Below are 27,563 nucleotides of genomic sequence, written 5' to 3' on the forward strand. Positions count from 1 at the left end.
AAAGCCAAGCCCTCCGTGGATGGATTGCCTTTTCTCTTTTAGTTCCACTTAATGGCTGTGAAGGGAGGCTTGGCCTGAGCTGCTCCATTTGCAAGCGGTATCTCCCGAGTGATGCCATCCACGGACCCACGAGGTGCACCCTCTGCTCTTGGGGACCATCCCGAGAGCGGTCCAGGTGTGACAGTGACTCACAGCATTGTCACAGCATCCCCCAGCACCAGGCTGCGCAGGGATGAGCGGCTGCCCAGGAGGACGGACGCCACTCTGTCCATGGTGTGCACCCTCTGTGTAAAAGCGCTGTTTTTTTTTTCCCCAGAAGAGATGATGGGATGGATCCATCCATCCCTGCGCTGTGGATGATGCTGGTCAGCATCAGCTCAGGCTTTGCTGTCCAGTCTCTGTCCCCATGCAGTGAGTAGGGGTGGTGGATGGAGGGGTAAAACATCCCCAGAAAAATGAGGGTAAAACAGCACTCAGGCTCTGAATTTTTTTAGTTCAATTTTGTATTCTCAAATTGATTGAGAAACATCAATTTATTTCTCAATCAAAGCTGTCAGTTTTGCTGGAAGGAGAAGGGTTTGAAGAGGTCCCTTTCTTGGTGGATCTTTTGGAGATGAGTAGATGTGTTCAGGTCTCACTGCCCCATCCTCCTTCCATGCCTCTCCTGGTTTCATTTTGCAAGATCTTTAGGAAACAAAACCAAAAAAGGAGTGTTGATCCAGAGGGAATGTGGTCTGGGGGAGGACAGCGAAACGTGCTGGGTTTTGCGGAGAAAGTTTCCTAGTCTGTAGATTTTTATTTATTTATTTTTTCTCTGAAATGGAAACATCCTCTTCCCTCCCAGCTCTGAAGCCTCATAATTAATGTGAGGTCGGGTATCTCATTAATTACATCCGTGCCGAGCGCGGCTGCATTGCCCTCCTGGGAGGGTGGTGGTTGGTTGTAGGCTCCTGCGTCTCGTGCGCAATATCAGGACGGCGACTGAAGTGACATTCCTGTTCCTCTCCCTGCTCCCGCTCCTCGTAATGCTGAAAATAAAGCCCTGCCTGGTGTGATTTTCTGCTTTTTGGCATTTTTTTTTTTTTCCCCCCCTCTACAGCCTGGCTGAAAGCACCAGGTTGCCTTCGTCAGCATCGCTGCTATCCGAGAGCGCAGGCAGACGAGCGAAGTGATTGACTCTCCCGGCGTGCCGTGTCGGGGCTTATCGGCGGAGCACCGGTGTGCCTCAACTCGCTCCGCGTGTCCCCCGGTCCCCTCGGCAGCCAGCGATGACCGACGCGGTGGTGGGCGGCAGCTCTGACCGGTGGATGTGCCCCAGCGACAGGACCATGTCTCTCCGTGCCAGGTGAGAGGAGGGGGCCAGGGGATGCTGCTGGTGCGGGAGGGAGGGGAGTCCCCGGCGGGGTGGGAGGCGATGCGGGTGCAGCCGCCCTGCTCCTTCCTCTGGGGATGTTGGAAACTGGGTTTGCGCTGGTTGGATGTCGTGTTGCCTCCTAAACCTCCCGAGAAAGGTGGTGAGGACAGACCCACGGGTGTGCACGCACCCAGGTGCCGATGAGGAGCCCTGTCCGTCTGTCCTGACGCCCTCCGACGTGGCTGCCGTGCACCCCACCGCGTGGCGGCTCTCCGTCCTGGCTGGATGGGTGGTGGCAGCACCCATGGGTGGGGGCTGGTTTTAGGTGCCCGGACGATGCAGGGGCTGGGCGAAGCTCGTGTTCGGAGCTCGCCGCTCTGTGCCACTTTGGAGGAGCGGTGGGGGTCCATGGCGAGGGACATGCTGTCGGGGACTGTCACCCTCGAGGCGGGGAGAGCGCTGGCTGTGCTGTCCTTGTCCCTTCTCTCACCTAATCCTTGTTCCCTCTCTTTCCCTGTGCCTCCCAGCAGTGAGAAGGAGCAGTAAGTATCCCGCTCACTTTTTTTTGGGCCCATTGCTCTTCGCCTGCTGCTCTGACCGTCTTGAGAGAACAGGGAAAACCTTGCTTTGTGTGCAAGAAAAAAGCAATTCATTTAGTGAATTGGGTTTTAGTGAATTTGGGGTTTTAGTGAATTTGGGGTTTCAGTGAATTTGAGTTTTAAACCCATGCAGCTCTGCTCAGCCCGGGGTGGGAAAGACCCAGGAAAAGTCTTTAGACGAGCAGAAAGAAGAGGGGAGGAGGGGTGTTTGCCTTTGGCATCCTTCGCTAGTGTTGCCCCTCTGCCGCCTGCTGATTTGCAAGGCTGAGTGGCAGACGTCACCGTGTCACCAGGCTAAAGCTGCCTGATGCCCAGGCTGTGTTCGCTGTGTGAAAGGATCTTTGGAAATGATGTTAGGAGACGAAAAACTCCCGTGTTTCATGAAAAGTACCCAAAAAAAACCCCTCACTCCTGCAGCCATTGCCCCAGTACCGCAGCTCGCTGCCAAACCTGGTGTTGCATGGCAGAGGGCAGGGTGCAACATTAACAGCGTCCGTTAATGCTTAACATGGAAAGAATGAGAATATTTTTGAAAAGGAAATAGGTTTTCTCCATGTGAAACAAGCGTTTCTATATGAAACCTCTCCCAAAACGGAGATAAGAGCTTTCACCAGGCGGGTGGGGGCCGTTTGCAGGTTCCTGCTGGAAGAGAGGGTGGGAAGGTATCATCCCCCTTCCTGGGCTTGGGAATCGGTACCTGGTGGTTGCCCCCACACACGTGTGGTTGCACACACACACACCCATACCCCCCCTGTGCGTGCACACGCACGATCTGTGGACGAAGCCCTGGCCCCCGTCTCCCCGCAGGCTCCCCGCTGGCTGGGCGGCGCGGGGCGGCCAGCCCGACCGGCAGCGCAAGAGCGAGGAGCTGACGGACGAGGAGAAGGAAATCATCAACCGAGTCATCGCCCGGGCCGAGAAGATGGAGGAGATGGAGCAGGAGCGCATCGGGTAAGGCGGCGGTGGTGGCACCAGCACCGCGGCGGTGGTGGGACGGGAGGGACCCCGCGCCTTGCCAGTGCCCGCGGCGGGAAGGAGCTCGCTTGGCTGCTTTCCTGGCCAGCAGCTACTGCACTGCAGTGTTTCTCCTGAAAGGGAGCCTGCGGGGGATCTTTTTGAGCTGGCGTTGGTCCTTGGCCAGGAGGAACCTGTAAGCAGGGGAGGGAGCTGCTCTGTGTGCTGCTGTGCTCTGGACCGAGAATTTATCGCCTCATCAATTTTTATTTTATTTTTTTATTTTTAATTGAGTTTTTTTTGGTCCAAAAGGGATCATTAATAACGTCTCATTTCAGGGAGTGAAGGTGCTTGCCCAGTCCTGAGCCCAAGCAGCCATGAGTGAGGGCAAAGCCACGGCTCGCCCAAAGGCGTTTTGTTTTGGGAACACGGATGGATCCGTCACCCCCTCCAGCCGCGTGTCCCGGTGGTGGTTCATCCCTCTTGCCGCCCAGAAATGAGCTGTCGGTGAAGCTGAATAGGTCTGAGGGATGCCCAGCCTCGGGGCTGGCCACGTGTTGGGACCAGCTCCTGGGGGGGCTGGCGCTGCCCCTACTTTGTCCATAGCGGGGTGCCCACGATCGCTGGTGGGTGCTGGGGGGGCATCTCTGGTGCCAATGCACCCGGCATGGAGCAGAGGACAAGAAGTGCCCGTGTTTGCTTTTACTGCATCTCTCCCTGGCCTGGGCAAAGGTGCCAGGCGAAATAATGCTGATAATTAGGTATCGACTGGCTCTGCTGGGGATGATTTTCTGGAGGGGATCTCCATAATCCTGTTTGTCAGGCGTCATGCCTTTTTTCATTACAGTGGAGCATTTTATTCTTCCTCAGCTTAAGCATCGACTGCTGCTTTTTTTTTTTTTTCTTTTCTCCTTCCTTGCAGGGAAAATACTCAGGCCTGGGCAGGAACCGTGCTCTCCGCTGCCTTGGAGAGCATCAAAGCCCCTCTTGTAGCTCAGGGACAGTTTTGCTCAGCAAATGGGCACGTGTTGCTGCAGGGCAGCTGCTTGGTGACACACGGAGAGGACCCCCCTGTGCCCACAGAGCCTCGCGCCGCAGCCAGAGCTTTAATCCTTCACCCCGGCTGCTTAATAACCCTTAGATACTGAGCGTGCGTTTGCCACGCCGGCACGGGGTGCTCCAGCTGCAGCACACAGTCTTCCTCGGTGGCTGCAGCCCGTGGCCTCCCAAGTGGTGGATTTATTGACTCATTTTTAGGAATACTTGGTTAGGAGCGGGTCTGTGGACAGCTGGAGCGTATTGCCTCGGCAGCCTGGCCTCGGCGTGCGCCCCACGGACGTGCGGCTCCCCGGCTGGCATTGCCTCGCGTTACAGCTTTCTGGCAGAAACCAGGTGAAAGTAGCTATGAATGGTGGTGATTCATTCCCAAAAAAGTGCTTACCAACAGCATTTCCCCAGCTTTGCCCGTTTGCAGCCCGGTAAGAATTACTCTCAAAGGCAATGCTCTTTGGATTATGCTTAAATCAACTTCAGCAGCGGGGGAAAGATTTGCTTTATTTTATTTATTTATTTTTTTTTCCCATCGTGCGTTCCTGCAGCTGCTTGCAAACCTGCAGAAACTCTCCCTTTTGCCTCCGTTAGCCGAGTCGGAGGAGTGATTCTCAACCTCATTCATGAAAAAGCTGGGCGGAGGACTTTGTGCCGTGCTCGGAGTAGAGCAGGGGAAGGCTGGCGGATGTGCAGTCGCAGCTGATTTGCCTCCTGCGTGTAGGCGTAGCAGGAGCCTTGCCAGCTCCTTTGTGTTTGTTGGCTTGCACAACAAGAGCTGTAGGATGTGCAGCTACAGAAATATGGGACAGCGTCTATATCAGTCTCGTACAGAATCACCCATTCAGGAGCTGCTCGGATGTTATCCAGAATAGCTCCTTATATTACAAAATAATCCGGGTTTGCCAGGCTGGCCTCTGGCAGGGATGCAGCAGTTGTGACAGTGTCCCTCGATTGGACAGGCTGCTCTAGGGAGGTGCTGCTGGAAAGCCTGCTTTTCTGTGGTTTTCTATTCCTGTAAGGGGGAAGAAAAGAGGAAAATCTGTTAAAAACCTGGTTTTGGTTAATATAAGGAACAGCTTACATGAAGTGAATGCTCCTTCCAAAAGAGGAACATGTGGTAAATACTTGGAGTTGCCTTCCTAAGTGTTTGAGGGGGTGTGCTGGAGCTTTCCACTCAATACTGGAGCGATCATGAGGTCTACAGCCAGGTGCTGGCTGCAGGGGAAATGCCTTGAAGTCCCTCCTGCTTTAGTGCCACCCTTCTCCTGCCCTCTCGTGTCCCCTCTCTTGTATCTGCTGCCCCACGAGCCCCTTGCCTCGGCTGGTCGGGGCAGGGTGGGAACAGATCGATGCTGCTCGTTGAGACGATGTTTGTGGCATCGGACTTTGTGTCAAACCCAGCTCGAATTAATCTAGTGAAAGGGTATTTTTAGCACGGGGGGTGGATGGAGGCCCGCGGGGTACGTGATCTGGATGCTGATGAGGATTGTAGGACAGGGACACTTTGGTGTGTGGTGGGTTTTTTTTTGGCTGGGTCATTGTCTCATAGCACAGAGAAGGATAATAGGAGCTGAAATCATCTTAAACAGCGATACAGCGGGAGCGCGCCGGGTGTGAGTCGGTGAAGGACTTTACAACGGCCTGGGGATCGGGATAATCCTCTGGGCCAGTTTAGAGGCACAGGGGCTGAAAGGCTGAAAGCCAGTGGGCAGAGAGATGGGAGGGCAAAGCAGATCCATTCTCATCCCTTCTCCCTCCCTGCTTGGCCTGGGCTTGTGCACCGGGAGGGTCTGTGCAGCAGCTCTGTGCCCTCTCCAGCAGCGGTGGTGATGCTCCAGCTGCGGTCCATGAGGAGCCTGTTCCTGAAGGTGATGTGGCAGCACCTGCAGGCTTTAATTGGCTCTGTTCTGCACCTATAATTGGGTGCCATCAATAACCCACCGAGCCTGCTCCGCTGCCTAATGAGGTCCATCATGCTCTTGGCATCAGAGAAAATATCTTAAACCATCCAAAGTTAGAAATTGCTGCTTCTGGAGGGCGCCCTCTGGCACAGAGAACCGGTTCCCAGGGGTGACATGACACATCGCTTCTGGATCTGGCCATACCCCTGCCTGGGAGCAGCTATTCCCTTCCCTCTGGTCCCCTCTAAAAGCGCAATGGTTTGACTGTCTCTCTCCGTGGGTCACAGCCTCTCACCTTTCCTCCAAGAGGACCAGCTATTAAGCAGGATCGCATTTTAATTTGGCTGCTTATTGCTGGGATGACACATGCGTAATGCTGGAGCAGATGGCTGAAGTCACAGGGGATTAAGTCATTAACCTCGGTGGCCGGCAGCAGGGATGCTCTCTGGGACCACAGTCTCGTATATTCTTCCTCATGTTCAGACAACACAAAAATAAAAATAGGGGCCAGGAAAGGGCAGGGTAGTTGCTGGAGGCAGAGAGAAACGTCTCCTGAGATGCTAGCTTCTAGAAGAGATGAGGTTAATTCATTGCCAGAAGACAGCTCATGCGCTTCTTGAATTTCTGTGGGGTTTTGTTTGGTTTCCCCCCCTTAAAAAAAAACACCCAACAACCTCCTTTCTTATTTCTGAGGCTGGGCTGAGCCTGCAAAATAACAGCCCTGCTGTAACACATCACGGGAGGTAGCAAGCACCTGGAGTGAGGCACTAGCATGAAACGGGATGCTTCGAAATGCATGGCTCCTCCTGGCCTCCTTGGGCATCTTCCCTCCATAGTGAGGGCTTTCAGCGGGGGATGAGCTTTTAAAGTCAACCTGGAACAGCTGAAAGGATGTATTACCTTTAGTTACCTGTGCACTTGTAAGGGAAGAAAATTGCTTCTAATTTTTCATCCTGATTTTAATTATGTTTTCTTTAATCTGTAGCTTGGCTTCTTTTCTTGTCTCTTTTTGTACCATTAAAATTAGCCTTCGTTTAATATTCAGCCCTTTAAGGCACACGATTTCCCCATGGAGGCAAGTCAGTGCTTAATTCTGGAGGCACTTTGTGACCTCCTTTGTTTTTTACTTGAATTTCTTTTTGCCACATAAGCGGTGGCCGAGTCTGTTCCTGCATGGGGCTGGAGCGCCCGGCTCGCAGTGCCCCGGATCAGGTCCTTCCTCCCAGGTCAGGTCCTTCTCCCGCCCCCCATCCCACAGTTCATGCCTGCTGCATTAAATGTCCTCCCCGATGCGATTTGAAACCCATTAGGCACATCTTTAGCCATTCATTTCTGCGGAGTGGCAATGAATATTTAAATACAACGAACACTTGCGTGCCTGCCCCGTTGTTAAGGCTTGTTTCCCCGAGATCATCACCACTTAATGCCGGGGACTCGCTGTCCCTCTCCGGATTGCTCTGGTCCTACCGCAAGAGAAAATAGCGATGCCGTGGCGCTGCAGGTTTCTCTCCCACCTAGGATTCAGCCCAGCCCAGCGAGCACCCTTCGCTGTGTCCCCGTGGGACCCTCTGCCTGCCCGAAATCACGGGAGACGCTTTCAGGTCTTCCTGCAGACACGAGCCCTTCCCCTGCCTGCGCTGGGGCTCTCGGGTGCGGGCAGGGGAGGTCTCCCACTAGCCCTTGCTGCCCTGGGGCTGCTCGCCGTTCCCTTCCAAACCATATTTCTGGGGCCAGGCAGATGTTATATTCTCAGGGGACTGTTTTATCGCTGTTATCTCAGGCGCATGTTAAGCATTTCAGATAGAGCGCATCGCCCGGTCCTTCTATCTTGCTCCCATCAGTGACTAATGGGTGTTTCTCTGGCAGATGATGGATGCTCTCCCTCTCTGCAGGGCTGGCTCTGGGGGTGGTGATGCTCCCGGGTGCTGGGCTTAGCCAGCTCCCTGTCACCGGCTTCAATTACTCCTCTCTTGGTTTGGTTCCCCCCCCTCCCCCCATTTTAACAATTTGAAGCATATTTCCTGCTCTTTGAAGTAAGTCTCGCAGAGGGATGGGCGCTTTGAAACGCGCATAATGGTAAGGAAGGTGTTGCTGTAGTCCCAGAGACGTGCGAGGCAGAGTGATGAACTGGACGGCTATTTTACGTGCAATAAAAATGAGGAACAGATGGTATCTAGGGGAGAGGGAGAGAAAAGCTTTCGGGAAGACAGAAAGCTTGTTCCTGGCTGGTACCTGGGCAAGAGCAGGGCACCCCTCTGGTTATCAGGGGGAGAACAGCACGTGAGTGGGGCTCTGGCGTGCGTGGAGGGTGGTGCTGGATGGAATCGAAGAGAAACCTGGGCTTTTTGCTCCCGTTTGTCACCTTAATTAGGAGCTTCCCAGCCCAGGGGTCTTGGTGCAATACTCCCTTTCCCAAGTCCTGCCCTCCTTCTTCCAGGTTCACACCAGGACTTAAAAATTTAGCTTTTTATGCAGTCCCCTCACAGCAGCGTTTGAACCAGGAAAAAAGGCCCAACTTATCTGGCTTGAATGGATGTTTTAATTAGGCAAATGTGCTTCATTTGAAACCGGTGCCACAGGTGTGTGTACTGACTGCTGAAGCTCTTCCACTGGTTAAAAAAAAACCTCTTAAGGAGCCGCTTCTGGTAAATGAGAGACTGGAAACAATTTTGCAGCGAAATAATGAATCTCTTGAAATGCAAAGGCTTTTTTTTTTTCTTTGATTGTGCCATTTGTTCTAGTTTCTATAATAAGTTTGTTTGGGCTTGCAGATTTCCAACTGGAAGCTGCTTCTCTTGGAGCAGAGCTCTTGCAGCACAGCGGGGGGAGATTGCAGAAGATACAGGGCTTGTACATTTGCTTTGCTGCTCGGAAAAGAAAGGTTTTGCCCCAAAAATGTTTTCCCTGTTGAGGTGGGAGCAATGTGCTGCGACAGAAGCTGGATGTTATCAGTTATTTGCTGTTGGGGGCACTTCATGGGGACCTTGTGTTGCCTGTGGTGGGACGTGGGCTGGGAACAGCCGTAGTGTGATTCATTTAATTGAAGTAAGAAATGTTTGGGGAACAGCCAGTTTCCAGGTTTTAATTGGAACAGTGCTCGTTGCTGGCTGGGTGTTTATGGCGTGATGCAGCTCTCTTGAAATCACTGGGACCTCCGTGTTTGCAGCAGGGTGGGCGAAGGCACTGGGGGCGGGTGGTGGCTCTAGCAGCTGACTTATTCTGTAGGAAGAAATCACCTATGGATCATCTGCCAAGCAGTACGCAGATGCTGAAGGGCAGGGATAGACAGCTGCATCTCTCTGGAATAACACCGGAGCAGGGAGTTCGGCTAGGAATGAGTTAGTTTGGCTAGTTGCCCGTTAAGAGTGAGGTAGAGAGGGGCTAAAGCACCTCGTTGTGGTCTGAGGATGTTGTTTTTCAACAAAAGGATGAGAACCAGAATTCCTCTGTGTAGAGAGCCCGTGGTCACGTCACTGCCGAAACTTCAGGCATGAAGACTGCAGGAACTCGCAAGCTCACCCATCTGCTGTCTGGTGACACCGTAGCTGTGAAAACAGAGAATTCTCCCGACTGCTGGCTCCGCTGGCTGACCAGTCCCAGCCCAGCTTTTCTGTCTCCTCACTGGGAAGGGGCTGCAGGTTCGTTGAAAACCACCAGGAGGCACCTCCACGGCCCTGAGCGTGCTCCAGCCCAGGGAGATCAGCCCCTGCGTGGGGAGGAGTGGGAAAAACTCCAGTGGGTTTTAGCACGGCTGATGTCTTCCACCTAAACGAGACGATGTAATCACGTGGCTTTGGTCAGATAACGTACGCTGAGTCGTGGAGCCACGTCCCCGCTTGGGGCTTGACGTGGTGGCTGATGAAGTGCTTCAAGATGCTCCCATCGACTGCAGCGGCTTTCCAACGGGGCACTTTATGAGCTGTAATAGGTTGTGTGTTCCACAATGCTTTATTTCCCCCCCCCGTTCTTGCTGCTATTCCTTTCTCAAGCCCCCACGTACAATAACGCCGTCGCCTTCCCACGTGCAGCCCACGGGACGCTGGCTGTCCTGCGGGTGGCTGGAGACCAACCGCAGAGGCACCCCATGGAGAGAGGAGCTCGTATATTATTTAGGAACGATTCAGAGGTGCTGGCAGGCGAGCTGCCATAAATCTGAGGCTGTCATCAGACATGTGGGGCAACGTCTTTTAAACATCGGGCGTTTTTTACGGCACGCCGCGTCAGCGGCTTTGTCAGATTCGGGTCAGGCTGCCACGGGAGCGGGTGGCAGCCCCGCGGGCGAGGGGGGCTGCTGCTGTCTCCGGTGGGCTTGGATCTCCTCCTCCCTTTCTTCATTCCTTCTCCTTCCTCGCTGAATGGCGTAAATAATGCATCCTTTTTCCCTTCTCGTGCTATTTTTAGGGCCAGGATTCTGGGTTAACTGAGTGTACAACTCGCTGCCAGCTCTCAGGTGCTCGGCAGGGCTCGCTCCTGTTTTCCAAACTGCTTTTGCCAATACTGTTGGTTTTTGGTTTTTTTTTTTTTTTTTTTTTTTTTTTTTTTTCCCAGAAGTTGCTTAACTGTTTTGTTTTTTTGTTTTTTTGTTTTTTACTTTTGCAGTAAACAGATGTGTTTTTATAGCCTGTTCTCCAGTGGACTTTTTGCATTTTACTCAAAAGGGCTAGGAATTTCCATAAAGTAAGTCATAAGCAATTTTTTTCTTAGAAAACGAGAAAACTAGTTAATTCACTCAGTCCTCCTACCAGCGCCCTTCCAAGATCTCCTCTCGCAGCTCTTCCATGGGCAGTTGCTGGGACTGGGGGGGGGGAAATGCTGCTTCACTGATGCCAAACCGCTTTGTGCAAAGGTGCAGGGATGGATTTTAAGCATGTGTATGTGGGAGCTGGGGCCAGTATCCGCTCTGTGTCCGTGGAAGTTAATAGTCGTGCGATATAAAGCTATAGGGGAATATAACACTGCGACACGTCCCCTGCGATGTGTCTTTTCCCCTGGTTGCACTCCCGTAGCTGGAAGAGGAGAGGTTCTGCTGGAAGCTGCACCAGGAAAAGGAGCGGCTGGACCAAAGGCAGCAGCCACCCCTTGGGAGCGGGACCCCCGCATCCCAGCCCTGCCATGCCTTTCCTGACAGCCCCTGTCCCCTTTCTACCAGGCGACTCATGACCCGGCTGGAGGACATGCGCCGGAGCGTGCTGGGGGACGGGGTGAACCGCTGCATCCTCTGCGGGGAGCAGCTGGGGCCGCGGGGATCTGCCTGTGTCGTCTGTGAGGACTGCAAGAAGGTGAGGCATCTCCCTGCTACCCTCTGGACCCATGCAGTGTCGTCGTGTCCCCCCGGTGCAAAAATGGGTGCCTGGGTCTTTTGGAGTGTGTTTTCATTGACCAGCAGCCCTCCACGCGTGGTACAAGGGACCATCCCCAGGGGTTTCTGCAATCACGGGTGTGAGAGCTCTCCTTAACCAGCTTTCATTAACCTCGCCCTCCCCAGGGGTGGCACTGGGTGTGGTGGGACCTTTTGGTGGCTGCAGGGTCCCCGCTGCCACCCGGCGCTTTGCTTTCTCCGCAGAACGTCTGCACCAAGTGCGGGGTGGAGACCACCAACAGCCGGCCCCACGCCATCTGGCTCTGCAAGATCTGCAGCGAGCAGCGGGAGGTGAGCGGTGTTATTTGTGCTGGAGTTGGGGCACAGTCCCTGCCCTTGGTGTTACCCTCTGCACTGTCCCCACTCTGGACCTCTCAGACAGGACCAGCTTCAGACTGGGGGATGCTCCCAGGGACTTTCAGCCCGTCCCCCAGCACCGTTAAACCTTACCCAGCTGCTTGAGTCTGGTTCTTAGAGGATGATCTTGTTTCTGGATAAAATGCCATTATTTTTTTTTCTTGAAAACAAAGTCTTGGGGCTGAAGAGGCTGTTGTGGCCAGAGACTGGCTCCCTGCCACCTACAGTGAGCAGAAGGGTTAATTAATTAGCAGAATGGGCAGCGGGGTGCAGGGCTGTACATCCTCTGTGCGTGATGCAGGGGGGTGAAGACTTCCAGGTCTGCACCCAGCATCCCCCTGAGATGTGGGTGCCACCCCTCTGCCTGCACCCCCCAGGTGTGGAAGCGCTCCGGTGCCTGGTTCTTCAAGGGTTTGCCCAAGCAAGTGCTGCCCCAGCCGATGCCCGTCAGCAAGAACAAGGGACCTCAAGCCCCGAGCGAGCCCATCCCGTCGGAGCCACCCGCCCAGGACCCGAAACTCCCCTCCCGCGCGCCCACCCGAGGTAGGTGGCAGCAGGGTGCTGACCCTCTCCCTCATTGCAATAGGGGTCCTGCCAGTGAGGTGTTGGGTCTCCTCCCCATCGTGTGCAAGGGCAAGCCCCTAAAAAAAGCATCCAGAGCAGCGGTGTAGCCGCTGCCTGTTTTCTAAAGGGTGCAGAAATCGTCCTGCCGCCCCTCCTTCCTGCTGAGGCTTCCTCGGGGCTGTCTGAGTCAGGATGGTTGGGTTTGCAGGGACATCCTCAAGCCAAACAGCCCTGGGTGGGGGTGTGGAGTGCCCAGCTGGGGGTTCGTGCAGCGCCTGGGTATGAACGTGGTGATGCAGAAGCCCAGAAAAAAATAAGAATTAAAAAAAGGAAACGTGGGGAAAGAGCGGCGGCACGTCCTGGGTTGGTGTTGGCGGGGTGGGTGGGCTGCAGCTTCACCGCTTCTTGCTCTGTTTGTGCCCCCCAAGGCCAGGCAGACGCCAGGCCCCCGGCCGAGCAGGACTCCGATGGTAAGCACCGGTGCTCACACCCTCCCCTGTGCCTCTGCCTCGGTGCTGCCTGTGCTGAGCCCCCTCTCTCCATCCCTCCTTTCCCCGTGGTGTTCTCCCGCTGGGTTTCCCACGGGAGGCTGCAGCAGGAGGACCATCTCCTTGCTGCTGCCACCGCCTGCGTGGGGACGGAGTTATTCTGGGGCTTCCCAACCTACTGCACACGCCTGGGCTGAAACGCTGCCATCGCAAGCGCTGAGCAGAATTGGCTCCGTAGGTGTCGTTTCCTGCTGCTGCTGGTGATTGGCAGGTGTTTTTCTGGTTATTTAATGGTAGTCCTTACAAAACCTCCCGTGGAAACTTTGGGAGGCTTGCGGGGGGGCTTGTGCGTGTCAATGAGGGATGGAGGAGCCGCCAAGCTGCTCTGCTCTGGCCATGCTGGTTTTCCCCCACCAAAGCTCCTGGTGCTGGTGCCCTGTGCCCAGGTTTGTGCCGTGCATGGGTACCAGAGCAAGGTGAGGATGCTGCGGTCTTTTTTTTTTTATGGTTATACCTTGCCACCCCCCCTGCCACTCGCAGCCCCCCGAGGCTCTACCTGCATTGACGTATTTAACAGCGATGCCAGCCGAGGGGGCTGCGTTAGCAGCAGCCGGTAGTGCCTCCTGCTTACGGGGTGAAGCCACGTTCCTTGCCATTGTTACCCAAGTTCTAACCTCCTGTATGGCTTGTGCTGCTCCAGACCCACAGCCCCTGGGTGCTGCTGGTGGCACCAGGTCAAGGATCCTCCTGCTCCCGGACTGGCTGTGCTGCTGGGAGTTAATTTGGGATGACAGCCCCCAGTTTCACAGCTCATCCTCGGAGCGCTGAGGCGATGAGATTACTGCCCCCGCCTCCAGCACCAGCCGCTCCTGGGCAGGCGATGACCAGGCTGGGAGCAGCCCAGGGGCTGCAAACCCTCCTCTTCCTCTCCCTTTCCTTGGTTGCGTGGAGGAGGCAGCGGTGGACTGCAGGAGCGGTCCCTTCCATCCCACCCTCCCGTTAGCCCCGGCTCTGTGGTGGCAGCGATAACCCAGCTGGCTGATGGCTGTCGGTTTTAACGGCCGGTTCCCGGGGCCGTGTTTGATTTGTGGCTGCCGGGGGGCTCTGCTCCGTGTCGGGTGGGCTGCGGGCAGGGCGGCTGGCAGAGCCTTGTGCCGAGCTGTGCTCCCTTCACCCTGCTGCACCGCTCGCCGTGGTGGTGCATCCTGGGTGCTGGTGTTGGGGTGAGCCCCCTGCGGGGGTACCCACAGTGGGTTGCAGGGGGGGATACCCAGGCACAGTCACAGCCCCTGCTACAGCTCGCAGCGCTGGTGGGGGGCTCCAGCTGAGCCTTGGCTGTGCCGAGCAACGATCTTCATCTTCCCACGCAGCAGCAGTTGGGGAAACCACTTAATTAAGACTATTTAATGGCGATGGTACCTGGTGCTGTTAAGCTTCCCAGCCCCACAACAGGCTGCTCCTATCAAGCCACTGGCTTGCCTGTGAGTCGGGGAGGGTTAGTCAGGCTCCGCAGCTCCCTCCCGGTGATCAGCATGCTCGTGACGTGCCCATGATTTTCCTAGAGCTCCCTTGGAAAATCATTTATTGAATTGCTCTTTCTGCTCCATGGGGCTCCTGGTTGCGGATGCTCTTTTCCCCTCCTCCCTCCTCTTCAGCATCGCAGCATTTTTACCCCCTTCCTCTCCCCCACCCACAATCTGTTGCGTTTTGCATTCTCCTTGTGCCTGGTGACCCTGAGAGCCCAGCCAAGGATAAACATCCCATTTATGTCAAAGCAAAGATTTATACTTGGCGTCTCCAGCACAAGCCAGGTGAGCGCCGAGACCTTTTCCGTCACATCCACGGGTTGCAATTTATCTCCGTGAAGTGGTCTCGGCACCCTGGAGCGTGTGGCTGGGATTTATCTGCTGGGGCGGCCGCTGCTGGGTGGATGGAAGTGAGAGGCAAAGGCAGCTGTCACCGTTGTCTCGAAAATAAATGGAAGGTGATCAGCAAAAAGATAATATGATCCCCCTGCCCTGGGGACCGTGGAGCTGGAATGTCATTAGCTGTTTGATGGGTGCTGAGGACCAGTTGATAGATGCCTCTGGCTTCGTTTTCCTGTGGGGCACTTGTGTCTCCTGGTGTCCCTGTTGTTTGCCGTGTCCTTTGGGATGTCCTTTGGGCTTTTCCAACCACTGTGCGCAGGTTTGATGGCGCAGAGCCCTCCTGTCGCCCCGCAGGTGCCGGATGGCTGGCAGTCCCACCCATCCTCCTCCTCCTGCTGCTGACACCCAGGCTGGGCGTCACCCAAGCGGTTCCTCTCAGGGCTGGCTTTGGGGATGGGTGGGTGGTCGGGGCGCAAGCCTCACTGCTGCCTTGATCGCTCTCCCTGCAGGCAGCGATGCGATGGCGGCTGCCCGGGGGAGCTACCCTGCGCCTGGCCGCAAGCCGGCCGAGGGAAGGCCGGGCCCGTGCGGCAGCGAGCACGCCGGCGGGGACGCCGACAGCCACGACTACGCTGCCGAGAGCGGGGTCAGCAGGAGCCCTGGTGAGAGCTGCGCTCCTGCGTGCTGGTGCGGGCTCGGAAGGAGAGGGCTGGGGGGCACGAAGCCAGGCGCCGTGCGAGGGTTGTCGCCGCTCGACGTGCAGCACTGAGCGACGCCGAGGGATTGCGCGTTGCGGAGCGCCGCTCACCTGCCTCCCGCGCGGCTCGCCTGCTGTTTTACACGAGCTGTGAGCAGCGGCTCCGTGGGGTTTGCTGACAGGGGGGGTCCGGGGTGTTAGTGGGGTCGGGGGGAGTCATGGAGGGGGATCCCGGTCCCTTCCCCTTTGCAGGGAGGAGAGGCACGATTCTGCCGTGCTTTTCCCTGCAAAGGGGCATCTTATGGCCCACAGGACATGAATTTGAAAAGGCCCACGCACGATGCAAGAGCCGTGAGGAGCAGAGCGGGCTCAGCCCTTAGCAGGCTTGTTCTAAGCAGAGATGAAATGCAATCAAATTGGGACCCTAAGTAGAAGCATTTCTCATGCTGCTATGCCCCCACCTCCCTGCTGAAGGAGCAGGCATGGGCCAGCCTGTGGGAACCCATGCTTTGCTGGTGGGGCCTGGCTGGAGGTGTCGTTTCTGGTTTCGTGAAAATTTGATGTGCTCCAAGCGATTGTAAATGGCTGTGGTACGAACGAGTGGCTGACAGCGTTTGGTGGGACCTGGATCCTTGCCTGTCCCCTTCTGGAGGCACCTGGGACTTGCAAAGACCACTTTTCATCTAGAAGCTGAGCTTGCAAATTTAACTGGTGAAGCGAAATATGTCTGGAAAATGTCCAAATCCTCTTTAATTCCTTGGGAAAGAAGGGAATATTCAATGGCAGGATAGTCGGGTGATGGCTGGAGAAGGGCATTCAGGGCTGCCTGGGGGGGGAGCCAGTGTTTTAATTCGTGTTTGGGTGGTTAACCCTTGTTGTTGGAGGTGGAACCCTGCCTTGAGATGTGCGTGCACCCCGGGGGCATGCTGTGCAGTGGTGGTCGTGGGGCATTGCTGCCGGCTGGGCATGCAGGGGGACAGGGGTGTGAGGGGTATTGCAGCAATGCTTATGGGTTCATTCACTTTCCAGCTCAGACCAGTGCCTGGCTGCAATTACATCCATCCTCCTTGTTCTACCTCTCATGCGTCCCCCTCTTTTGCAGGCAGGATTGGCACAGCACGAGGTCCCCCTAGTGAAATACTCCCTGCTCCAGCCCAGGCTGCACCCGCTCCCTGCAGTGCTGACCCCAAAAGCCTGTGGGGCTCAGCCATTATCTTGGCCACCTCCATCCATCATCAGCCAAACCTCTCTCCTCTCCACTGCCCTTCCCCAGCCGATTCTGGCTGTAACCCCCTCCTTGACACAGGCAAAGCTCCCAGGGTCCAAAACGCTGTTGCTGATCCCCCCCTCTCCTCGCAGGTGTGAAGCGGGCCAACTCCCTGCAAGCCCCGCGGCCGCCCCCACCAGCCACTGCCAGCCCCGCTCCTGGTCCTGCTCCAGCAGCCCCACCAGGTAGGATGTGATGAGGATGCGGCCAGGATGCTTGGTTCTGGGCAGGGCAGACACCCCAATGCCCTGCCATGGGCAGGGACCCCCCTGCTTGGGGCAGCGCCGGTGCTGGGGTAGGAAAGGGATGGAGGGTGAACATCCCAGTAATGTTGCATCTGTCCCCAGTGCTGCCGGCAGCGGGAAGACCAGGTCCTGGGGTGGCCGGCCGCTTCCCAGAGAGACAAGGTAAAATTCGGCTGCCTGCAAGGGGCTGGGGGGCAGAGCATGCCTGGGGGCTAACGGGGTCCCTCCCGCAGCAAGCCCGCCGCTGGGACCCCCGGAGCCAGCCCGCACTGCTGCCAGAGAGGAGCGAGGAGGGGGCTATGCTGTGCCCCCTGCCAGAGAGGAGAGGCCAGCCCGGCAGCCCCCTGCTTTCACCCAGCCCCCTGCCGTCCCACCGGCACCCACTGCCCCGCTGCGGCAGCCACCCCAGGAGGAAGAGGAGGAGGACGCCAACAGCTACGACTCTGACGAAGGCAGTATGTATCCAGGATGCCTGGCCGGAGGGGAGGGAGAGGTTTCTTTGGGAAATCTGGGATTTTGAGGAGGTGGTTGCTGCGGGACCGTGACTGGCGCAATAAGGTCATGGGTCTCTGGCAGGGAGGGTCCTTGGGGAACACTGCTTCCCTGCGGGGCTCAGAGCCGGGGCAGGGTCTCGCGGGCTGTCCCTGCTCGGTCAGTTCAGCGCAGCTCGTGGGATCTTCAGTTGGGTTTGCCCTGAGTGCACTGACCTCTGACACATGAGGGTTTGGGCTCTGTGCGCGCACAACCTTCCCGTTCCCAAATTTTGAGTCCCGGTAGCGGCTGCCTCTTTCTGCCAGAGCATCCTTCGCTGCCAGAAATGCCACCAGACCTGTCTGTAGGGAATGGCTTTAATACTTTTACACCGTGAGATCTTGGCATTCAGACATTTGCTCCCCTAATGAGGGAATTTGCTGCATGGGGCAAGCACGCGTGGCAGGGCAGCGTTTTGCCCATTCCCACCCAGGATGGGAAGAGCCCCTCTGGGCCAGGAGCGGGTGTGGAAATTGTTCTTGTATAGGAGCAGATGGACCCAGCTGAAGTTCTGTGCTAACTCTTCATCCCTGTGACCTTTTCCTGGTGAGCACGTGAAGTCAAGCATGAGCTGGTTTCCAATGAGTCAAAACAAAGGGCAAACACTGAGCCCCAAGCCTTGGGAGGAGATGCTGGCCAGCTGAGCTGAGACACCTTGGGGTGGTCCTGGGGCAGCATTGCCCCGAAAAGGGTTTGTGGGGTTACATCCTCCTTTACCTGGTGAATATTAAAGTCAGCTCAAAAGCCCTGAACTGCCGTCCCTGGGCTGTTCCAGCTTTGTAAAGCTTTGATGACCAGAGCTCGTGAATCTGGCTGGATTTGCGTGTGGCAACTTGGCTGACGCCAGCGCAGTCTCACGTGCATTAAGTCACTTTTGCGTTTGAACCGCAAATCTTTGTAATTATTACTAATCGGGGCTGATTAAATGCAGTTTTTGGCTGGGGTTTTAACGAGGACCTGTTTACAACTCCTCCTCCTCTCTCTCTCTCGCTGTCAGCTACGCTGGGAGCGCTGGAGTTCAGCCTGCTCTACGACCAGGAGAACAGCTCCCTGCACTGCACCCTCATCAAGGCCAAAGTGAGTGGTCGCCTTTTTTTTCCCTTTCTTTCACCAATTTAAGTCTGTCTGGTGCAATGGGGATGGAAGCAATGTGGCCACTGGCAGAGGCTGCTCCACTGGGAGACCCAGCCCAGCCCTGCTGGCATTGCTGCTCCTGGCTGGGAGGGTCTGTGGGGCTTTTCCTGGAGTGGGTCTGGTGTTTCACCCCGTTGTGGCACCCACACCTGCTCGGGGCAGAGAATGAGGCTCTTGGCTTGATGAACACTTTTTCTTTTCACTGAGTTGCTTCATGGGTAGATTTTTCTGTTCCCTGGCTCTGCTTAAGGAGGATTCATGTCTCATGTTTTCTTTATTATCTTTTAGGGCTTAAAACCAATGGACTCAAATGGGCTGGCAGATCCCTACGTCAAACTGCACCTCTTGCCTGGAGCCAGCAAGGTGAGGCTTTGCCTGATTTGGGTGTGTTTTGGGCTGGGGTTGGAGCAGAGGTTTCTCAAAGCCCCCTGAGGTCCCTTCCTTGCCTTAGACTTTCTCACCGTGATTTCTCCATGCACACTGCTGCTGTTTTACCTGGGAGGCATCTCTGAAAAGTGATGATGCTTGCAGATGTTCCCTGCCCAAGGAGCATCTCACCCTGCAGGCAGGGATCTGCTCAGGGATGGAGGGGAGCTCCAGAGGAGGCGACACTGTTAGTGCATCACAAAACATCTGACAAAAACCCCTAATTATAATGGAGTTTGAACAATCCATTTGCTCTGAAGCTGCAGCATGTTCTCGTTAGAGCTGTGAAGAGTAAACCCTGACTCTGTTCCATCAAAGAAAGGCCGGGAAATCTGTCACCAGACCTGCTAAGCTGATCTTGGTGGGGAAACCTTTGAGGAAGGGGTGACCACCCTGGTCATTCCTGGAAGGAATGAGACCCTGGTGTACCATGCTGGAGCCTTGCTCAGGGGCTGCAAAGCTCTTTCCTGCAGCAGAGTTTTGCTCAGAGGAACTAAACGTAAAACAAGGGGGAAAACTGATAATAAAACCATTGGATTGATATCTACAGGTTTATTTTAAGTGCAGGGACTTTTCTGGTCTTGTGCAGAGTAAATCAAGGTGTGATCTTGGGAATTGCTTTGATTTCTATTGCTCTCCTGTTTGCTCATCTTTAGTATTTTTTTATTTTGCATGTGTGTTTAAAAAGACACATGAACAAGCGACAGAGCTCCTCGTTTCCCAAGCCGTCATCCCCTGTAGACCACAAAAGCTGTTACCGAAGCCCCGCACAGCCTGCCCTGTGCAGCTTTTTCTTTGTACAAGTGTCCTTGAGGGACTAGACCCCAGACAGTGAAAAAAAGCCGTGTGGTGAAGGCTGCCCTGGCCACTGCGGTCAACTGTCCCTGATGCTTACATAAAGGTCCACCTTGTCGGGTCAGTGATGCTCACCTGGAGTTGATGCCTCATCGCTGCGACAGCCTCAGCAGGCAGCGGTGATGTCCTTCAGAGTCCTCCATGCCCCAGTCGAACCACGTCTTGTGAGCCAGAAGTGATGGAGCATCTAATTTACACTCCTCTGCCAGGAGCCTAAATTTAGGTGGGGAGGAGTTCAGGGGTGTAATTATGCCCTGTTTTGTTTTGCTGCTGTAGTCAAATAAGCTGAGGACGAAGACGCTGCGCAACACCCGTAACCCCGTGTGGAATGAGACCCTGGTGTACCACGGCATCACAGATGAGGACATGCAAAGGAAAACCCTCAGGCAAGCAGAGGAGCTGGGATATCCCGTGGTGAGGTGGGATAGGGGCCATGGGTCTCACGCAGGGAGCATTGCAAGCCAGCCTTCCTCGGGAGGGCGCCAGCAGCAGGTGTTGATGGGGCACCTGGAAGTGCAGAGTTTTTGGTCAAAATCGACACGCTTCACATGAACATGCCAATTTTGATGGTCCTTTTAAAAAGAGGAAGAAAGGCATTTTGACCCTGTCATTTAATATTAAATTATTGGCATTACTATTATTCTTATCGGCATAGAGATTTGCCTATTGCATATGACAGTGTCCCAGCAAGACCTTTACATTTCTCTAAAAATTTTTGGCATTTCTCTCCTACAGGAAATTTCCACCTTTTGATTTCTTGCCCCATTGCAGAGCACACATTAAAAGGTTGATTCTTCTGGCAAAACAGAAGCTCAGTTTTCTGACTGCTTTTGGAGAGGCGAGCCAGATGGGTGGAGGCTTTGGTGGGGCTTTGCTTTGTCCATCCCTGAGCAGTGCCCTTGTAGGAGTGGTGGTGTTCTCCGGAGTCAGGTACTGCTCCAGCCTGGTTGATGTTCACCTTTCCTCTTCCCTTCAGGATCTCTGTGTGCGATGAAGACAAATTTGGCCACAATGAGTTTATTGGAGAAACTAGAGTTTCCTTGAAAAAACTCAAAGCCAATCAGAAAAAGAACTTCAACATCTGCTTGGAGAGAGTAATACCAGTGAGTTTCTGTGAAATTTCTTTCTGCTACCATTACTGTTGAGGTTGCTAACAAATGGCACGTGAGGGAGCTAGTGGTGAGCTTGGAGCTGGAACCAGCCAAGAGCTGTAGGTGCCTGACTTCACTGGCCTCTTTAGGAGCTGGATTCCCACCCGTGTCTGGGCTGATGTGACATGTCAAGGCCAGGAGATAAAAGCGTGGTGGGACTCCAGGGGAATTGACTCTGGGGACCCCCCTGGTGGCCACAGATCTGCTGGCATCGCCAGCTTATGCTGATGTATGTCACTATAGAGGAGAGGGCAGGTTGCTCCGTCCCTGAGCTCTGCTCCCCGGTGCTGCGGCGGAGGTGCTGAGTCTGCTGCGGTGGAGGCTGATGGAGCAGATGAATGTACCTGAGACCCCTTCCACTCTAGCAAAAGATCTGGGCTGGGCTCCCGGGGGTGTTTTTTGCTGTAGGATGGTGCCTCTCCCAGGTGCAGTCATTCATGGTGGTCTCTCTTTTTCTCTTCCCCATCCAAGACGAAGCGTGCTGGAACAACGGGCTCGTCCCGTGGGATGGCACTGTATGAAGAGGAGGTAAGAGTCCTTGGGGGATGACATGCTCCATGCTTGTTTCCATCTTTTATGTACGAGCACCTTGTTTTTGTCCCCCCCTCATGGAGGTACAAGGTTCTCTTGTCTCCGTCTTGTCTCATCTGCTCTGCAGTTGACAGTCTTCCTCGCTCAGCCCCTGTGTCCCCATCTCTGGTCGCTTCCTTTTGCAGGTAGATCGTGGCGGGGATGTGGAGGAGCGTGGGAAGATCCTTGTGTCCCTCATGTACAGCACCCAGCAGGGCGGCCTGATTGTCGGCATCGTGCGCTGTGTGCATTTAGCGGCCATGGATGCCAACGGATACTCAGACCCTTTCGTTAAACTGTAAGTGGGAGTTGGGTCTGGCACAGTGCGGTGACGCGTGGTCATGGAGCCACCCACAGTCCTTGGGCAGTAGCTGATGGGCTGAGAGCTCCTTCCAAAACCACTGGAGAGACGAGAACCTTTCCCAAGCACCTTGAGAGCTCATGCAGGGCTGAGCTGCCCACCGGTGATGCCCGTGCAAGGTGGTAACGCTCTGCTTGGGTGACCCTGCCATGGCTGAAGCTAGGGGAGGCTGACCCAGCCCTTAGGTTCATCCACTCCTCGTAGGTTCCCAAGTGCACAGACCCAACAGCCACCTTATAGCTGCAGAGCTGGAGAACAAGAGGTCCTTCTCCCCAGCTCTGACCCACCACGCCTGCAGGGCAAAGGTGGCTTGATGTCCCTCTGTGCATGATGAGGAGCACGCGCCCCGCTTGCTGTCCCAAAAGCCCCCATGCTGGTTATAGCCAGGAGCCCAGGGATCACCCTGCTGTGCCTGTCGCTGTCCCGTGCCACGTCTCTGCTGCAAACAAATCAGCTTAATTAATGCAGAGAGCGGTGTTTGCTGCAGTTTGTGCTGGCAATGTCTCACTGCGACGTGGAGCAGCTCTCCTCAAGTGACAGCACACCCGTTGGTGCGCTCGGCTGCGGAGGCAGGTGATGGGGGAGCAGCACTTGTCGGGAATAAGATCGTGTTAACTCGAACCTGCAACATGGAGAGGGCCCTGCAGTCATTCTTGGTTGTGATTGTGGCTGCAGATCGGTTTTCATTGCTGGTTTCTCTTTGCCTTCAGGAACAAAACCTGTATTCTCCCTAGAAGTCATTCGATAACTCTTGTGTTGAACATTTTGCACATCTTTTTGTAGCTGAGTGGAACTGAGTAGTTTTTCTTATCAGTCTCTCTCATTTTTTGTATTTTCCATTCCCACAAACACAAGATGGTGGCTTTCCATTTTTAAACCAACTTTCAATGTAGATCTAAGTAATGCCAACTCTATTATTTAGTTCTGGGGCTGCAGCCAGGCTGCGAAGCCCGAGCCCCTCATTTTTTTCCCACACTCTCTAGGTGAACCCACCTTGGCTGGGTATATTAATCTGCACAGTATTAAACACTAACGGGCTATTTATGTCTTTATTTTTCCGTATCTCTCCCCATCTCTGTATGCATTCACACACTCTTTGTTGGGTTTTCCAGCAGCCAGGCTTGGTGACCGCCCGTGCAATCGCCCTCGCCTGCTGGCAGCCAACCCGGCTGCTCGTTTTCTGTATTCCCTGACTGTTTCAGCTGCTCCCCCCGTCAGCCTCGGCAGGTTCCTCCCCAGCGAAATGCAGAGTTCACCTGCTTTTGCTCTGTAAAACACCTACAACCGTTTCTTTTAGCGTGGCTTGGGGAAAAAAAAGGCTTGGGACCAGCGTATGGTTTGGAGGGACATCAGTAGCGCGTGTGCAGGCTCGCTGCTTTCTGGTGCCTGAATGTTACCCAGCTGCTCTGAGCAGGAGATGCTTCCCCAGAAAGGTTTCTGCTGAGCTCAGCCCTCTGTGCAAGGCAGGTCTTTATGGTTTCCCATGTCTCGTCTGGCAATCCAGGGGGGAAAAAAAGAGTCTTCAGGATTTTACTCATTTTAGATTTATTTTAGATAATTTTAGAAGGTGGGAAGGGAGACTGGCTAACCCATTTCTTTGTCTCAGATACCTTTAGTTGCTTTTTTTCGATCTCAAAACCTCACTTTTTTTAGCTTAGAAGCTCACACTCTTCTTGCACTTGAGTTTTGAGCTGTTTTCTGTTGCCCCCAGTTGGTTGAAACCTGACATGGGAAAAAAGGCCAAGCACAAGACACAGATTAAGAAGAAAACATTGAATCCTGAGTTTAATGAGGTAAGGACGGATGTAATTTTTATATTATTAAATCAACTTAGCTAATTACCATGTTGTACAGAGGAGGTAGAAGACAAACTCCACGAGGTTCGGCTCCTCACTTGAGCATCTTTCCCCCTTCTGCACCCAGGAATATTTTAGGAAGGGCTTTGCCATGGGAGATCTCACCAGTTCAGTGCTGGGCAGCACCGTGCACACCAAAACCTCCCTGCTGCTGGTGCTGCCGACTCCGTGTCACCCCGGCCGCGGACGTGGGTGGGATGAGCATCCCCGGGGTGTCCTGCAGCTGCTGCTGCTGCTGCTTTGATGGGACTCCTGCAAAGTTCTCACTTGGATACAAGGGGTGAGCTCAGCTCAGGGGTTTGTGCAGTGAGCTGTGGTCCTGGGAGGAGAGGTGCTGCAGGGAAGGGGCATTTGCTTCTTATTAGTGTATTTTAAATATTCTCTTATTGGATTTTGAATTCAGGCTGTACAGAGAGATCATTTGCAGTTCCTTAACTGCAGCTTTCTGGATGTATTTTCCTGGGGCGCTTGGGGTGACATGGGTGTTCTCCTTCTGCAGGAGTTCTTCTATGATATAAAACACAGCGATCTGGCCAAGAAGTCACTGGACATTTCTGTCTGGGATTATGACATCGGAAAATCGAATGATTACATCGGTGAGCTGCAAGTCTCTGCGCTCTGGGTGTGGTTTTGATGCCCGATACAGTTCTTGCTGTATGGGAGCGATGTATAGGTCACCTGCCCTGTGAGGAACCCCAGGCTGAGCTTTGAGGTGGGACCATGCAGGTTGGTTGGGTGCTCGTATCAGGCCATCAGATACAGCATACCCACTGTACTGCCCCATCTCCAGCATCCCATGGGTGCAGGCAGAGTATCTCTAGTTGTTTTCTTGAGGTTTTAAATCCAGGAGGTGGAGAAGAATACCCCAAACATAGGGTCTGTCCCCATGGAAGTGGTTTACTGGAACATCAGCATCATCTCTGACCATGATGCCTCTTCTCCTCCCTTTCTTCCAGGCGGCTGTCAGCTCGGCATTACGGCTAAGGGGGAGCGCTTGAAACACTGGTATGAGTGTTTGAAGAACAAGGACAAGAAGATTGAACGCTGGCACACCCTCCAAAACGAGAACCATGTTGCCAGTGATTAAAGGGAGCCACCACCCGAACCTCCCCAAACGGCCCATCCTCTGCCAAGCCCCTGTAGATCTCTGATGTCCGTCTTCCAGCGCAGTCACGCCTTGCTACACGCCTCTGGTCCCAGGGCAGCAACACTCCTCTGCCTCCTCTGTGCTCTGTCCTCAACTCCACCTGAAAATTAACCCAGATCTTTTATATTCACTTCCTTTGGTTTTGTTTTTTTTTTGGCAGGGTCATTGAATTATCCTGGTGTGTAATTTTTGTCAAGCAATAGTTACCCTCCGACTGTTCCTCTTTCTCACTAGTCTCACGCACGCCGTGATAGCGTTCCTGTTGTGTGCGCGGTGCTCTGTGTTCCTCCAGCCTCCGCTCGTGTGGCTCGTCCCATCACCACCGGCTTGTGGCTCCTTTCTCTCCCAGCGGGACGCGTGGCCACCAGCCTGGCCGTGCTTTTGGCCGGTGTAGGGGTGGGATTGAGTGCTGGTGTCGGAGCATCGGCCCGTTCTGCTTGTGTGATATCGATACCTCAGTTGCAATAATGAAAAAGCTGTTTGCCTTTGGTGTGGGTCATAACTGTAGCCTGGTATCTGTGTTGTTGTGATTAGGCTAAAGCCTGTGTCACTGATGTAATCCTGCGAGTCCTGCTTGAGCTTTAGTTCTGGTTTGGTACACTTAAGCAATATTGTGGTACGTCCTTTGCTGAGAAGATCCACCAATAATACAACAACGAGAGATAGGGTGCCACTCTGCTTGCAGGAAAACAGAGATTTGGGTTGGTTTGTGTTCGTTTCCAGCCGCCACGTGCGGTTCCTTTTTGCCCGAGGAGCTCACACGCTCCGTTGCTGTAGGAGCCTACCCACGTTTCAGGCTTGTGACTACCTCCTCTTCATGTCATAGCTGCGTAGTAGTGACTAGCTGAACCCCGAGGGCAGTCCCTGGGCCTTCCTCAGACTACCCTTCCTCCTCCAACCGTTTGCCCTACCACATGCAGGAGGGAAGGCGAGGGAGAAGATACTTCCCACCACCTAGCTGATGTGTGCAAGGATTATTGCTTTAAAATACCACAAATACTGAAAATAGCTGGAATAGTTAGAGGTCTTCCAAACTTCGAGTTGTTTTTTGTTTTGTTCTGTTTTGGGTGGATTTTTTCCCAAATCTGCACAGGAAACATTATCTTCAACCTGCACTTTAATGATTGTCTGGAAGTGTTTGATTTGTTCTTGAGAGCGGGAGGGTCAAGACGCTCTCAAACTGATGCTGATCGGGTTTGGTACCGTTCGCCGTCTCTGGACAACCTCAAGCATAGCAATGTCGATAGCAGCACGAGAAGCACTACTGGAATATATTGCCGGTCAGCTACGCACTGCGCATGTCGTGTGAAACCTCAGCCCCAGTCCCTTTGGTTCACGCTGTCGTCCCATGACTTCCCTTGCAACCCGCTGCTGTAGTCTGCTCGCGTGCTGTTGTGTGGCGTGTTCTCAACTCAGCTGTGCCGCAGAGCTGTTTCAGTTGAATCAGATGAGCTATTTTCCTACTCCTGGTATTATTATTATTTTTTTTTTCTTAAATTATTTTTCCCCCCAGCAGCCTTTGCTCGGAGTGCTGACTTGCCACACCGAGCCTCTCTGCAGCTGGTGGGGAGCGGCGTGCTGAGTGATGCTAATGTCGCGGCGTGCTGCTGACCTCGCTGCGTGCCGAGTGATGCTGCTGCAGAGCAGCCCTTCCCCAGCCCAGCTAAGGGCTTGCACTCCCTTGGAGGTCTGCTTTCCCCCCCTCCCAGCCCTGGCTGGGTGCTGCCAGCTCCTTTCTTTAGCCAGCTTTCCACCAGGAGCCACTCTTGGACCGCAGATGGGGAAAGCAAACCTAAACCAGCATGGACATCCTCTGCTCCAGTCAGCTCCAGCTGATGAGGCTCTTCCCTCACCCCGGACTCCATCCTGCGGCAGGGCCGCTGAGCTGGGAGCTGCTCAGGGCATGATGCACGGAAGAAGAGTGCGATGGGAAAGGACACTCCGAACGTGGCTTTCCCCTCCCTTTCACGCAGTTCTCGACACTGCACCAGTAAGTGCAACGTCCCAGAGAGCCTGATGCGAGGGCAACGTCCCACGCTGCCCTCAGCACGGGCTGTGCAGAGGACCCAGGCTGAAACCACCCGGTTCTTTCGGATCCTTTCCCTCGGTGTCCGGCACTGTCTGGTGCAGCTGTGACAGAGCGTTCGCTGCTCTGGGCTGCAGGGTGCTGCCCTCCTCCCTTCCAGAGTGATGGACCTGGCCAAAACCTTTGCCCAGCCCTTGCTTCTATCTCTTGGAGCAGCAGGTGGGCACAGTGCGCTTCTGAGCTGTGCTGGGGAAATGTGAGGCTGGGGATGAAATTACTTTTTTTTTCTTCTTTTTTCTTTTTCTTTTTTTTATTAAAGGTATCTTAGCAATTCCTTAATTTATCCCAGACCCACAGCAGTCCAGCCTCCTTGTATGTGCAGAACAATTAAAGTTGCCTTTTCCCAAGTCCTGTATTGACATTCTCTGCTCAGCCTGCTTTCCCTTCTGACAAGTGATACTCAGATCATCTTTTTGCACCCATAAAAATGAAGTGCAACTTGCCCATCCCCCTCTCGGTATTGTTCCTCATCTCTGCCACCCTCTTCTCAGTTTTTCTGATGGTAATTTCTGCCCTGAATGACTTCTTTTTGTTGTAAATAAAGCATGCACATATGGATTGGGAATGGTGAAAAAAAAAAAAAAAAGAAAAAAAGAAAAAAAAGAAAAAAAGCCTCTTCTATTGCTGTTTGCATTCAAACTCGCATGCAGTGATTTTACAGCAAAATATCAGTTTACAACTATAGAGAGAAAAAGAAAATGTTACACAGGAACTAGAAATACTCCAGTCTTCCGCTGCATGCA

The 27,563-nt window shown here is 54.1% G+C and overlaps 1 protein-coding gene across 2 annotated transcripts; it reads left to right on the top strand.

The window, feature by feature from the left end:
• Positions 1-1,268: 1,268 nt before the first annotated feature.
• RPH3A (rabphilin 3A) lies at positions 1,269-24,674 on the top strand. Of its 2 annotated transcripts, XM_086474165.1 has the most exons (20): positions 1,269-1,345; positions 1,882-1,896; positions 2,761-2,904; positions 11,008-11,137; positions 11,422-11,508; positions 11,952-12,117; positions 12,567-12,608; positions 15,004-15,156; positions 16,551-16,643; positions 16,806-16,865; positions 16,937-17,158; positions 18,232-18,311; positions 18,657-18,731; positions 19,926-20,035; positions 20,626-20,752; positions 21,272-21,328; positions 21,517-21,668; positions 23,443-23,524; positions 24,087-24,183; positions 24,544-24,674. In XM_086474165.1, the coding sequence occupies exons 1-20, from the start codon at positions 1,269-1,271 to the stop codon at positions 24,672-24,674; spliced, it is 2,100 nt and encodes a 699-aa protein (XP_086330291.1). The 2 variants fall into 2 exon arrangements, with proteins under 2 accessions (XP_086330291.1, XP_086330292.1); XM_086474166.1 differs by lacking the exon at positions 12,567-12,608.
• Positions 24,675-27,563: the final 2,889 nt, after the last annotated feature.

The sequence above is a fragment of the Leptosomus discolor genome, chromosome 16 (genome assembly GCF_034619465.1).
Source record: "Leptosomus discolor isolate bLepDis1 chromosome 16, bLepDis1.hap2, whole genome shotgun sequence".
Lineage (NCBI taxonomy): Eukaryota > Metazoa > Chordata > Aves > Leptosomiformes > Leptosomidae > Leptosomus > Leptosomus discolor.